The following is a 12117-nucleotide window of genomic DNA, read 5'->3' as shown; positions in this document are numbered from 1 at the left end:
ATTTGCTTCTTTTAAGCACTCTGTAACTTAAAATGTAGTTAAAACATAAAATAAAAAAGACTAATTGAAAATAATTCTAGATAAAAATAGAAGTGGAACAACATACTCCACCCATAATTAATTTAATCTTCTTATAATTTGCTGATTTGTAGTCCTTCAGTGAACACGTCTAAGTCTACATGATTCACTACATATTCATTTTCTTCTTTAGGGCAAATAGAATAAGATGCAAGATACCATAGTATACAGAACAAAGAAAACAATTTTTTGAATATAGACATATAATGTATTTCATTGATTTTCATCTAAATATGAAATTAGTCCTTTAAATGTATTTAAACTCAGCCAAATTTAGGTGGAGACTTAAAACATCCATATGTATAATACCTGTACCCTGTAGGTTTTCACAAATATATTTATAAAACATTTTCAAAGAAGATACTACATACTTTTTGGTTTGCTTACCTCACATAAGCACATTGAAAATCAAATGAAAAGTCCTTGCTCACATGTCTCAAATAAGAGTATCACCTTATTACTAAAGATCTGTCTTGGACTTAAAAGGCGTTTCTAGTCATTCAGCTATGGCGAAACTCATCTATCAGAATATCGTATTATATATGTCTAGCATTTTAAAGTTTCTGTGTCATTTTATCTTGTGAGAAGGGTATGAGTTTATTCATTTTTATGCTAAAGAAAATTTGACTTAGAAACCAAATTATTTGTCCAACATCACTAGTAGAGCTAGCATATAGACTCAGGCTTTTGATCTGTTATTCTGAGTGCTTTCTACTAAACCACACTCTTTTCTGGGACATCTATATATTTTACAGAGAGTTTCACATTTAAATCATCTACAGTTTCTTAAATGTTTTGAATCAGATTATTTAGTCATGAAACAAAAACGTAGAGCCATCGTTGCCGTCTTCTCTATATGTACCCTCAAAATGATTTATTTCTTCTGAAGGAAGGGTGTAGCCCATCATTATTCTTTCCCTTGAAGGAAAGAGCAGGCATCTGCCTGTTCAATGAGTAATGTGTTAGAAAATCTTGGACCCTTACATTAGTTCGCCTACTCAATCATTTTGTTATTATTCTTTGAGTGGTGTTCTTTCTTTGTACTCACTATTTATTAGATCCCTGTTGTCCATCACTGACAACTGTAAGAAGTTTACTTTCTTAAACTCATCTAATAAAGCAAGATTAGACCTTGAGTGCTGATTTGGGGATATAATTGTGTATGTGTGAGCTTGATTAGAGCTATAGTCATTGCTTTGGTTATAGATTTGGTGCAATATCTTCTTACATTCTCCTGTCAGTAAACAAGTCCTGTAAAATGTAATTAAAAGGATTTTAAGGGTGCACACACATTTTTATATATATATATATATACACACACACACATATATATATAGTAATTAAAAGGACTTTAAATGTGCACACACATACACACACACATATGTATACTTCTACTCTATCTTTCACAGTCTTATTTCCTTAAAGATCAGCGTTTCCCTTTTTATTTCATTTCCTTAAAAGGTTGCTCATTCCTTGTAATAAATTTTCACTCATAGACCACTTAATTTGCAAAGTTCTTATTTTCCTTGACTTCTCAGGGTATGTGGGGTTGGTGAGGGAGGGATTGGATATTGAGACATTTCACACATTGATTTGTCCTTTTTTCTAATTGTTCCTATCATGCCTTTTTGGTTTTATTTCATCCTCTCTGATTGGTCCCTCCTCCATATATTGTCCCTACCACTTCCACAGTTTCTTTCCTTAATGTGGGCTTTCCCTCAGGGCTTCTCTTTTGGTCTATTATATCAATATGTTCTCCCTAGGTAATTCCACCAACTTCTACCATTTTATCTATTATCACCAAGAATTTAATTCATGGAACCCTGTAACACTCCAAAACTTCATAGATAAAAAGAAAATAAAACCCTAATAGAGACTGCAAATAACCTGTCATAGAGGAGAATCAAGTAAAAGATGGGATCTAGAGGGAAGGATGCTTCAAGAAGGAATGGATGTTTTAATAATGTTGAAAATCTGTAAAAGCTTAGCAAAGGATTGGGTTTGGTTAGTTGTTTTAGCAGGAACCACTAGTAAAAATAATTAAAAGATACTTTTGGGGGCCGGGTGTGGTGGCTCATGCCTGTAATTCCAGCACTTTGGGAGGCCAAAGCGGGTGGATCATCTGAGGTCGGGAGTTCCAGACCAGCCTGACCAATATGGAGAAACCCCGTCTCTACCAAAAATACAAAAAATTTAGCTGGGCATGGTGGTGCATGCCTGTAATCTCAGCTACTTGGGAGGCTGAGGCAGGAGAATCACTTGAACCTGGGAAGCGGAGGTTGCAGTGAACCAAGATTGCACCAGCGTGGGCAACAAGAGAGAAATTCCATCTCAAAAAAAAAAAAAAAAAAAAAAAAGATACTTTTGAGCATGAGATTGTAAAAAATAAGTGAATAAAACATGAAAGCACAAAAAATAGGCATGTGAACCTCATAAAAGCCATCTATTATTTCAAGTACTTTGTTTGGAAAGGGAAGAAAGGAGCTCAGTCATTGTTTGAAGGGAACATAGGGCCCAGGGAAGGGTTTTTATTTTTTTTTTTCAGAATTTAAGAGAGTTGAGCATTTTTGTAGATGTCTGAGGTGTAGGAAATAATGTAGAGGGATAGATGGAAGATAAAGAAATAGAAGGATCATAGATAGAAAAAGACTCCGGCAGAGACAGGACACAAGATGGAAAACACAGGTGAAGGTGTTAACCAGTGAAAGAAGAGATGCTCTCTTACCAGAAGAAAAAGTGGTGAGAATGATTCATGCTCACAGTTCTCTCTTAAAAAGTACAGGTGAGAAGGTAAAAAGTTTAAAGGAAGGAATTCAGAAAGACTTGGAAAAACACATTACACTTCTATGTTGTGTAACCTTTTATATTCTGCTGATACACGGCCATTATTTGGTATAAGTGAGGTAATACGGAAATATCTGGAGAAGCCCTGGACCTCCCAGAAAGTTTCCTGTGATCACAAAAGAGAATTTTAGGTAGGACAAAGCTTCCCTTATACCTGCTACTACCTTTATGGTAATTACTTCTGAAATTAATTTTGGATGATAGTTGTGATTCATTAAATGTAAATATTAGCCAACCTGGAGACCTGAAATAAGTGAACTAAAAAACCAGGACAGTAATCCTGTTTTCTTTTACTCAGGATTAGTACAGCTTTCTTCCTCAGCTGTTCTTTTATAGCATGGTAAGGGGCTATTGGATGTTGACTGCCAAATTTGTACAGTATTATCATCTAAAAAGAAGTGAGAGCAGCTCTGCATCTGTAGACAACATGGTCCAATTCATTGAACCAACTAAAATAGTTTTTGAGAGTGAGAACTTTCAGTTTAACAGTATGAAAAATTCTTGAAACAATGAAAAAAGAAACAATAACAAAAATTGTCATATAAGGTGTAACAGGATCAAAGGTCAAGATATGTGTTAGAGAAAATTTGTTGTTTAAGGACTCAGCTTGTCTTGTTCCCTAATGAATCTCTCTTACCTAGCACAGTGCCTGACTTTCCTTAGGTCACAGTTGCTTAATCACTAAACGAAGAAATGTGTTAGGTAACTGCATTTTATGGGAAAATTAATTTAGGGGTTTTTAAAGGGTTTTAAGATATTTGCTTAACAGATGTTGAGAGTCTCTCAAGTCATTCCAAATCTTAGTTGCAGATGAGAATCACTTCTGCACTTTTTAAGCACAAAAATTCTAAATGTTTCACCCTAAATGTTTACCCGTGAAGGTTCGGATTCAGCAAGTCCGGTGGTTAGCTATTGATATTTTAAAACATTGACCATTTGATTTGGAGACAGGGATTGAACTGAGCATCGCTTCCTCTCTGACATGATTTAGGTTTTAAGTGTCACACAATCTAAAATGCATTTAGATAAAAAGAATGAGGTGTCCTATCATATAAACATGTTGAAAAACTCGAGGCAAATGTTTCCAGATTTTTATGTAAATAAACCTAAGACCCTTTCATTCATTACTTAACTAATTTATAGAGGTCCTGCTATGTCTAAGCTACTGTCTTTTTGAAACTTGACTGGTATAATTGGGAAACATTATTGGTAAAGAGATGAAAATTAAGGCTTAACTATAGACTTAGAAATTGGGGTGATACTTGTATGTTTTAGTTTTTTACTTTTTGAGATAGTTTCACTCAGATGTAACTGCAGGGACACCGTGAAAAGATTATCCAACTCACCTTGTGAATTCTAAAGAATATGTGTCATAAATACTGAACAAGCAGAGACCATTAACCCAATGCCAATTGTTGAAGTATTCTAGGTTTTTCAGTTTCTCACCAGGGTTTGTATTTCCAAGCCAACTGCTTCATGAGAGAGGAAGAGAGAAAGAGAGAGCGAGAATACGCCAGATTACTTCAACCTTCAGAGAGCATATTGTGCATTTATTAAAAGTATGAGAAGGTCCAGAATATCATATCTTTGTTGATTTGGATAAATCACATGGTAGACTTTGGAATAACTATAGGAATAAATGAACTGTGTGTCTTTCAAGTATTCAAAGCTGCATTTTTATAGATATTTGGTGATTATACTAAGTTGAGTTGAGCAAGTCCATTTGATTTATCATTACCACATGTTGAGGAAACTGTTTCAAATTCAATTTGTTGTATAAAAATTTTTTTAAGTTTTTTTTTTTTTCTGCACATGTATTCCATTGTGGGTCTGTTACTCTCCATTTATTAACTGATAATTATTCTCAGTTTGTTTCCAAGGAACTCAAACCTAATAAGGAATTATAATTTATTGTGAAATGGGAATAGTTTGGTCTCTAAAAACTGAAGTCTTGTATAATAGACTAAAAAAAAAAAAAAGCCTATCAGGGAGAGGACAAATTGTGAATTCCAGTTCTGCTGTTATAAACTGGGGAGTATGAGCATGTTATTTAAATTTCCCAATGCTCTCTTTCCTGATAATTAAAATAGAATATTTGAAAGCCATTGTGAGTCTTCAAGACAACAGCTTATGAACAATTAACCAACACAGTGTCCAGAATATAGTTGGGGCCTAACAAGAATTAGTTTTCTCCCCTCGAAGGTACGATAACCATTATAGTAGACATTTTGATTTGAATCCCAAGGAAATAAGAGATTAAAACATGTGCTATTTTCTCCTTGGTTGGATGAAGTGATGAAGTGTTTACATATTCTATTTTTATTTTGTTATGTGAGTTTCCTAAGCTGTGCTTGTAATATGCCAGACATTAACTAGTCACTGAGGCTAAAAAAGATGAATAAACAAAATTTATTTCATGAAGGAGGAAGACACAATTTATTGAGGGAAACAGATAAGAAAATGAGTAATTAATAGTCAGCATGAGATCCACCATACTAGAGGTATTGGTTCACAGGCAGGAGCACCCCAACTGAATATTTATTATCTAGATATCAAATATCAATGTTCATGGTGATTTCCAGTTTTACCCAATGGCTGGCAGCCAAGAGGCTTCATAAGAAAGCATTTACTTTAAAGACCTTATTTCTCTTTAGGATTTTGCCTTCAGATTCATATGTTCAGAAATTTAGAGACCTACAGCTGACAGGGTTTGAGATTTTTGTCTAGTTGGCCAATGGATAATTAAGGAAAAAAAAATTTGTTAAGGGAATTAAGAATTTACAATAGTTGGGACAACACATTTTCTACCTGTAGATAATCATCATAGAAATTTAGATGATCAGATTCCTTGACTAGTCTTGTAGCCAGACAAGTCAGTTCATTTACAGGACTCAGATGTGCTCTGTCATCAGTCTCTAATAGTCTGATAGAGATAACCCATTCCTGACACACTAGATAATGGACAGTAGGCCTAGTAGGGCACCCTCTCTCTTAGACTGTGGATGAAAGTTCAGTGTTTCCTCTGACACCCCTTTTTTACTTTGCCTTCATGGTAGACCAACTCCTTTCTGATTAACACATTCTTTTCTTAAATGTTTTAATATCTGCAATCAGATAATGAAGTTAACCAAATATATCCACCATGCTTTATTTACAGAGTGTGCCTACTTTCTTTGGAGACTGCTGTGTCATGCCCTTTGTCTTTACTGATTGTGTTTTGTTTTCTGTATAGGTACATGTCAACCTTGTATTCTCACCCTGATTTTCCAGAGAAAGGGCCAGAGGAGATTAATGAAGAACTAATGAAAAATGTTAGCCACAACCCCCTTTTACTTCTCACACCGCAGAAAGTTAAAAGATATGTTGAGTCATTATGGAAGAAGAAAAGCTCTGGACAACCTGTCACCTTTACTGATATCTTTGGGATGTTAATAGGAGAAACACTAATTCATAATGTAAGTTACAGTTCAATCTACATTACTTTTATAACAAGTAGACAGGACATATTATAATATTATATTTTAAATAAAAGAAAACGTAATACATTTTATAAAAGTCACTGGACTCTACTTATTCGTCCAACTATGTGTACTAAGCCCATTCTCCCCACCAGAGATTATAATTCTTCTACCTTTCAACTAGTGCTTACTAATTCATTCCAACCATGTAAAGGTTTTGAATGTGTGAGGAAATGCTTTTGTATTACTTTTCTCTGGGGGAAAAAAAAAAAAAAAAAGGAAAATTCACATTTTAACCCTTAACTGCCCGTTCCCTCCCAGAATGGTAACATTTTTAGATGAGGAAGAATGAAGTTTGCCTGAACAGAGTCAAGAAAGGAAGGGATCATAGAACAGACTCGCTTGATACATGAGTAAATTGATATTTCCTTGAAGATGAAGCAGAGGAGAGCCTGTGACAGGGGGTCCAGGGGCTACGTGTCTTCCAGGCTCCACAGTTGCTAATTCATTCTCCAGTTCAGATGCAGATGCAGCCTCTAGAGTTATGATGATTTTTTAAATGAAGATAGTTACTTCCATCGAGCTTATTTTTTGTTGTTCATTCAGGACCTAGTCATTTCTAGAAGTAATAAGAGTTATTTTTATTACAAAATTATGATAAGATTTTGATTGGAAGTACTATTTTGAATAGCATTCTTCCTTTATCCATTTATAAATTTAAAGTCATCTTTTTCTTTCTTCTGTGAACAGAGAATGAATACTACCCTGAGTAGTTTGAAGGAAAAAGTCAATACTGCACAATGCCCTTTACCTCTTTTCACCTGTCTTCATGTCAAACCTGACGTTTCAGAGCTAATGTTTGCAGGTATGCTGTTTCCTTTCTCAGAGCACTTCCTGGAACCTCCGAATTGCAGTTTCCCGTGGTTTTCTTTAGAGGAAGGTCATAAGCAATTTCAGTTGTTTATTTTAATGTATTTTCTGTAACATAAGACTGTGAAAATATAAGAAGATATTAAGTGAGATGATTTTCTGGTTGTAGAGAATATTCCATGAAACTAGTAACTAATGTATTTTCATTTACTGTAATAAAATAAAAATCATGGATACAATCAATAACTCAATTTTAATTACCCATTCCTCAGTAACTTTTGACAAAATAATATGCCTGGTGCTTTTAGGTAGTGCAAATTATCTTACTTGTTGGTTATCTTTTCATTAATTGGGTAATATGATCCACAGTTGTCCCTTGGTACTCATGGGGGATTGGTTCCAGGACCCCCATATGCAAAATGGCACAGTATTTGCAAGTAACCTACACACATTCTTCTGCATACTTTAAATCATCTCTAGGTTATTTACAATACCTAATACAGTGTAAATGCTAGCTAAATAGTTGTTATATTGTTTAGGGAATAATTACAAGGAACAAAAGTCTGTACATGTTTAGTACAGATCAAACGTAGTACATGTCAACAACGTTACATTTTCTGGAATTATTTTTTGAAATATTTTTGATCTGCAGTTGATAGAATTTGCTGAACTCATGGGCATATAGAGCCAACTGTATGTTTGCCATTCAAAGTGCTGTTGTAATTTTTATAATTCAGCACCTAAAACGTTCTTGTGTGTATTTGTCGTGGTTGATGAACAAATGCCCCATTTTGTTAAAATCTCAGGAGTGAACACTTGTTTCCTCTCAAGCTTTGCGTCTTGGATACTGTAAAAGTGCACAACACTATTCAGGAGGCTGAGGCAGGAGAATGGCATGAACTCGGGAGGCAGAGCTTACAGTGAGCCAAGATCGTGCCACTGCACTCCAGCCTGGGCCACAGAGCGAGACTCCGTCTCAAAAAAAAAAAAAAAAAAGGGGGGGGGGCGCAATAGCATACTTTTGGGAGGGCTGTGTCAGTGTTAGTCTGCAGCACAATGGCATTTCTGACTGTGGCTGGTGGGCTTCATCCTACTTTTAGGAAAGCTATCTGAGTGACTTCGGACACACCATGAGCTTAAAAAACCATCATGCATGGTGTGTAATTAGCAGATATAGATCCAGAATCCTTTTGTAATTTTCAATTTTCTCTCAACTGCCTCTCAGACAAAAATTTTGAATAGTTTACAAAAATTAGCACACATGGGATCCATTCATTCAAATGTTTATTAAAATATTGGCTAAAATGTTTGTCGTGCTTATGGTTCAGAAGGCACTTATCGCATTTGCTATTTTATTCCATACTTCCTACAACCAGGGAGTAGGTATTTTTAGCTCTCTTTAACAGAAGGAAAAACAAAACCTCATAAAGATTAAATAATTTGCACATTGCTGCTTACAAAGTAATGAGCAGTTCTGAGAACTGGTTTCAAAAATCCTTTATTCTTTTTATTTCACCATACTAACTTCTGATGTATACATAGTGAGTACCGACTATATGGATTATAGTCTGCCAGGCGCTAAGGAAGAGCTCCTTTTTCTTCACCACAATATATTGTCCCTACCCTTGCAAATGTTTGGAAAATTTGCAGTAAGTATTAAAGAAGTTAAGGCACAAGAGAGTATAGAGCTGTTACTATACACTGTCATTTTGACCAAGTTATCTAACCTCTGTTAGACCCAGTTTTCTCATCTGTTGAATGAAGATGAGACTTCTCACAATGTTTTGCCAAAAAATGAGACAAAGTACACAAAACAATGGCAGGCCCTAATAACAAGTTTCCAGTACATTTTAACAATTTTGAATGTTCTATGAAAGCAGTGTAAGAAAAGTCAGAGGTCTAGATCTTAAAGATGAATAGTATACACATGTAAAAAACGTGCACGTTGTGCACATGTACCCTAGAACTTAAAGTATAATAATAAAAAAAAGGATTTGAATATGAAAGGCACATTTAATTATTGGATTGTGGAGGGGGGCGTGTAGTAGGGGGTCAAGGATAAATCTGGTATGATCAACAGCAACAGGGAACCACTCATCTTGGGCTATAATGGAGTTCATAGTAGAGAGTTAAGACTTTATTATGTATGAAAAGTAAGCACCATAATGAAATAGCTTTCTCCCCATAGCTATTATCTTGGGGAGTTTTGAAATTTTTGGAATTGGTTGGTATATAACACTTGCATGCTAGTCAGATTTTTGCATGGCCAAATAAATCATCCTTCACCCAGGAAGAATTATGATATGGTGAAAAGAGCACTACATTCTAATTTAGAAGGCTTGTCTTACAATACTTCCAAGCTGAATAGCTCAGGCTAGTCATGTAATCTCTGATTCTTATTTTCCTGCTTATTTAAAAAACATATTAACCCTAAGATTTATCTTCCAGAGCTATTAAGGCAATAATATGAAATATGCAGTAGATGAGACTGAAAACTATAAAGAGACATATAATATAATAGTTTTATTTTTATTGTCATGATTGTTCTGGACTTTTCACAGTGGTTATATTTTATTTTGAAGTTTTAGTCAATAGCTATTTTCAAAGAAAACCTAACTAAAATAATTAAAAAATAAATAATATTTGGGTGAGTGGATATTTTGGGTTCTTTTAGACTGAAAAAAAGCTGTTTTACATCCAGTTAATAGTCTTTGGATCTGGATGTGTCTGAGTTTGACATCTGCCTAACTGCAACACTGCTACTGAGATGAGTGGTGCACCATTAACCTTCATTGTTAAGCTTCTGTGATAAGGAGGTTTGAGCTGTGTCTTCCAACAGATTTAGATAAAATCATTAAACATTAATTATGTGAATCTTGTACCCAGATAAGACATCTTAAAGTTCATGTCTTGAGGGTTCAAGTAGCTTTACTTGAGTTATTGAGGAAAAAAGAATAGAGACATGTCTGTAATTTATTCTTCTAATATATGCTTAGATTGAAAGTGGCTATGTAGAAGAAAAAGTTGAGGTAGTCTCTGAATTATATTTTTAAGAGTCAAATAATCAAATTAGCTTACAGAAGTTTTATTAACAATTTTACTTCAACAATACTGGGTAATATTTTCCTTCCATCTTGGAATAATTTTAAACACCTTTCATTTAGAAATTTCTTGGAAATTTTCAACAAATAAACATTGGTGTTTAAACTGTTAGAAATTCTTGAATCCTCTACTGCATCACATTGCAGAAAGGACTTAAAACATTCATTTAAAAATTTCCATTGGTGAATAAACTGCATTTATGGATTACAACTTATGGTTATGAACTTAGCATGTTATGAAACATCATGCTAAATGTTTTGCCCGGCACTATAGGAGTACAAATATAGTACTTTTCCTCAAGAAAGTTATAATCCTATTGAAAGAGACAAAAATAAAGCATGGAAAAATTCCTATAATATACCTAGACCTGACATATGTGTGTAGACTTGACATAAAGGTGAGATATCTTAGAGATTTAGTATAGTCGTAAGAAAGGCTTTATGAAAGTGATGAAACTTGGATTTAAGTTGAATGTAGAAGGATCTATCAAGTACAGGTAAAAAGACATCTTTGTGTGGAAACAATATGAGAAAATGTTCAGAAGAGAAGTCAGAGTTATGTTTTGGGAATCACTTAAGAAAAAAAAAAAAACTAGTCTAGGACTTATGCACACATTGGTGAAGAAAAGGTGTTGTATTTGGAGGCACCATTAGTCCCGAGTTATGGAATGATTTTAATTCCAGACAGAAATATTTTTATTTGATTTTTATGATAATGGGAAATAGTTAACGCTTTTGTGCAGGGCAATAAAATTATTTATGTAGTGTTTTTGAAAAAGGTACTTTGGTGACCAATGAAAACGAAATGGAAAGGAATGAAACTGGAAGCAGAGATATCATTGTGCTTCTGTGATAAGGCCCTGGAACTAGGGACATACTGATAAGAAAAGAATAGATGGATATGAGAGGCCTAAAAGTCATCGGTGTGAAGCAATGATGGATTTGATAGAGTGATAGCATGGTTTACTGAAATAGGTAAGCTGGCCTGGGAAGAAGGGTGATGAGTTCTTATCTAGGTAAGGGTAGTGGGAGGAGGGAGGAGATGACAGAATATCTGAGTGTAAGGGCCCCAAAGGAAGTTGGAAGTACATGGAGGTGCAAGAGAGAGGTTGGAGTCAAAACGTAGAGTCACCAGCAGGAGAGAATTAGTTGAAAACTAACACCGTGAGTTCTTCAGTGAGGGGTGCAGGGCTCCTCTTAGCTTTTGAGAATGCCTGTAGTTACTGTGTGCCCAGGCCACAGCACTAATCAAGAAGAGATCGCTAGAAAAGTAGGAACCAGGAAGTTGTTATGCTTCAGTTCCCATGATAGGGCTGTGAAATTGAGAGATAGGAAATTACTTGTATGAATACAGGAATTTTCCTAACAACCTCTGATTTATTGCTAGTCATGTCTCACGAATTCCATGTAAATCATTGTAAATCACACCACTTTCTGATGTAGTGTATGTACCATTTGTCTTTAACATATAATGAATTACAATGTTATTAAAGTTGTGATTTCATCTCTTCCTTCACGAAAGGAGGATGTTGTGACCTACCATTGAACAAACGATAAATATAGATCCACAATTCCTTTTCCAAACCTTTGGTGACATGTGTTTTAGAATTCAAAATGTTTGGATTTTAGAGATATAAAGGTACTCATATTGTGTATTACCTAATACCCCAGTGGGTTTTTATAATCAAACAGTGATATTTCTCCAGTAGGATATGTAAATATCCACATCAAGTGGGATAAATGAATTATAAGAGTCCCCACTGACA

At 34.8% G+C, this 12117-nt stretch overlaps 1 protein-coding gene across 1 annotated transcript in view; it reads left to right on the top strand.

Moving 5' to 3' along the window:
* PLA2G4A (phospholipase A2 group IVA) overlaps window positions 1-12117 on the top strand; it is a 148768-nt gene that overhangs the window by 93108 nt on the left and 43543 nt on the right. Inside the window, exons 9-10 of the mRNA XM_009191475.4 lie at window positions 6155-6377; window positions 7131-7245. Coding sequence (XP_009189739.3) covers window positions 6155-6377; window positions 7131-7245 — 338 coding nt within the window. The remainder of the gene's footprint in view (window positions 1-6154; window positions 6378-7130; window positions 7246-12117) is intronic.

The sequence above is a fragment of the Papio anubis genome, chromosome 1 (genome assembly GCF_008728515.1).
Source record: "Papio anubis isolate 15944 chromosome 1, Panubis1.0, whole genome shotgun sequence".
Classification (NCBI taxonomy): Eukaryota; Metazoa; Chordata; class Mammalia; order Primates; family Cercopithecidae; genus Papio; species Papio anubis.
This window is presented reverse-complemented; position numbering and strand designations above follow the sequence as displayed.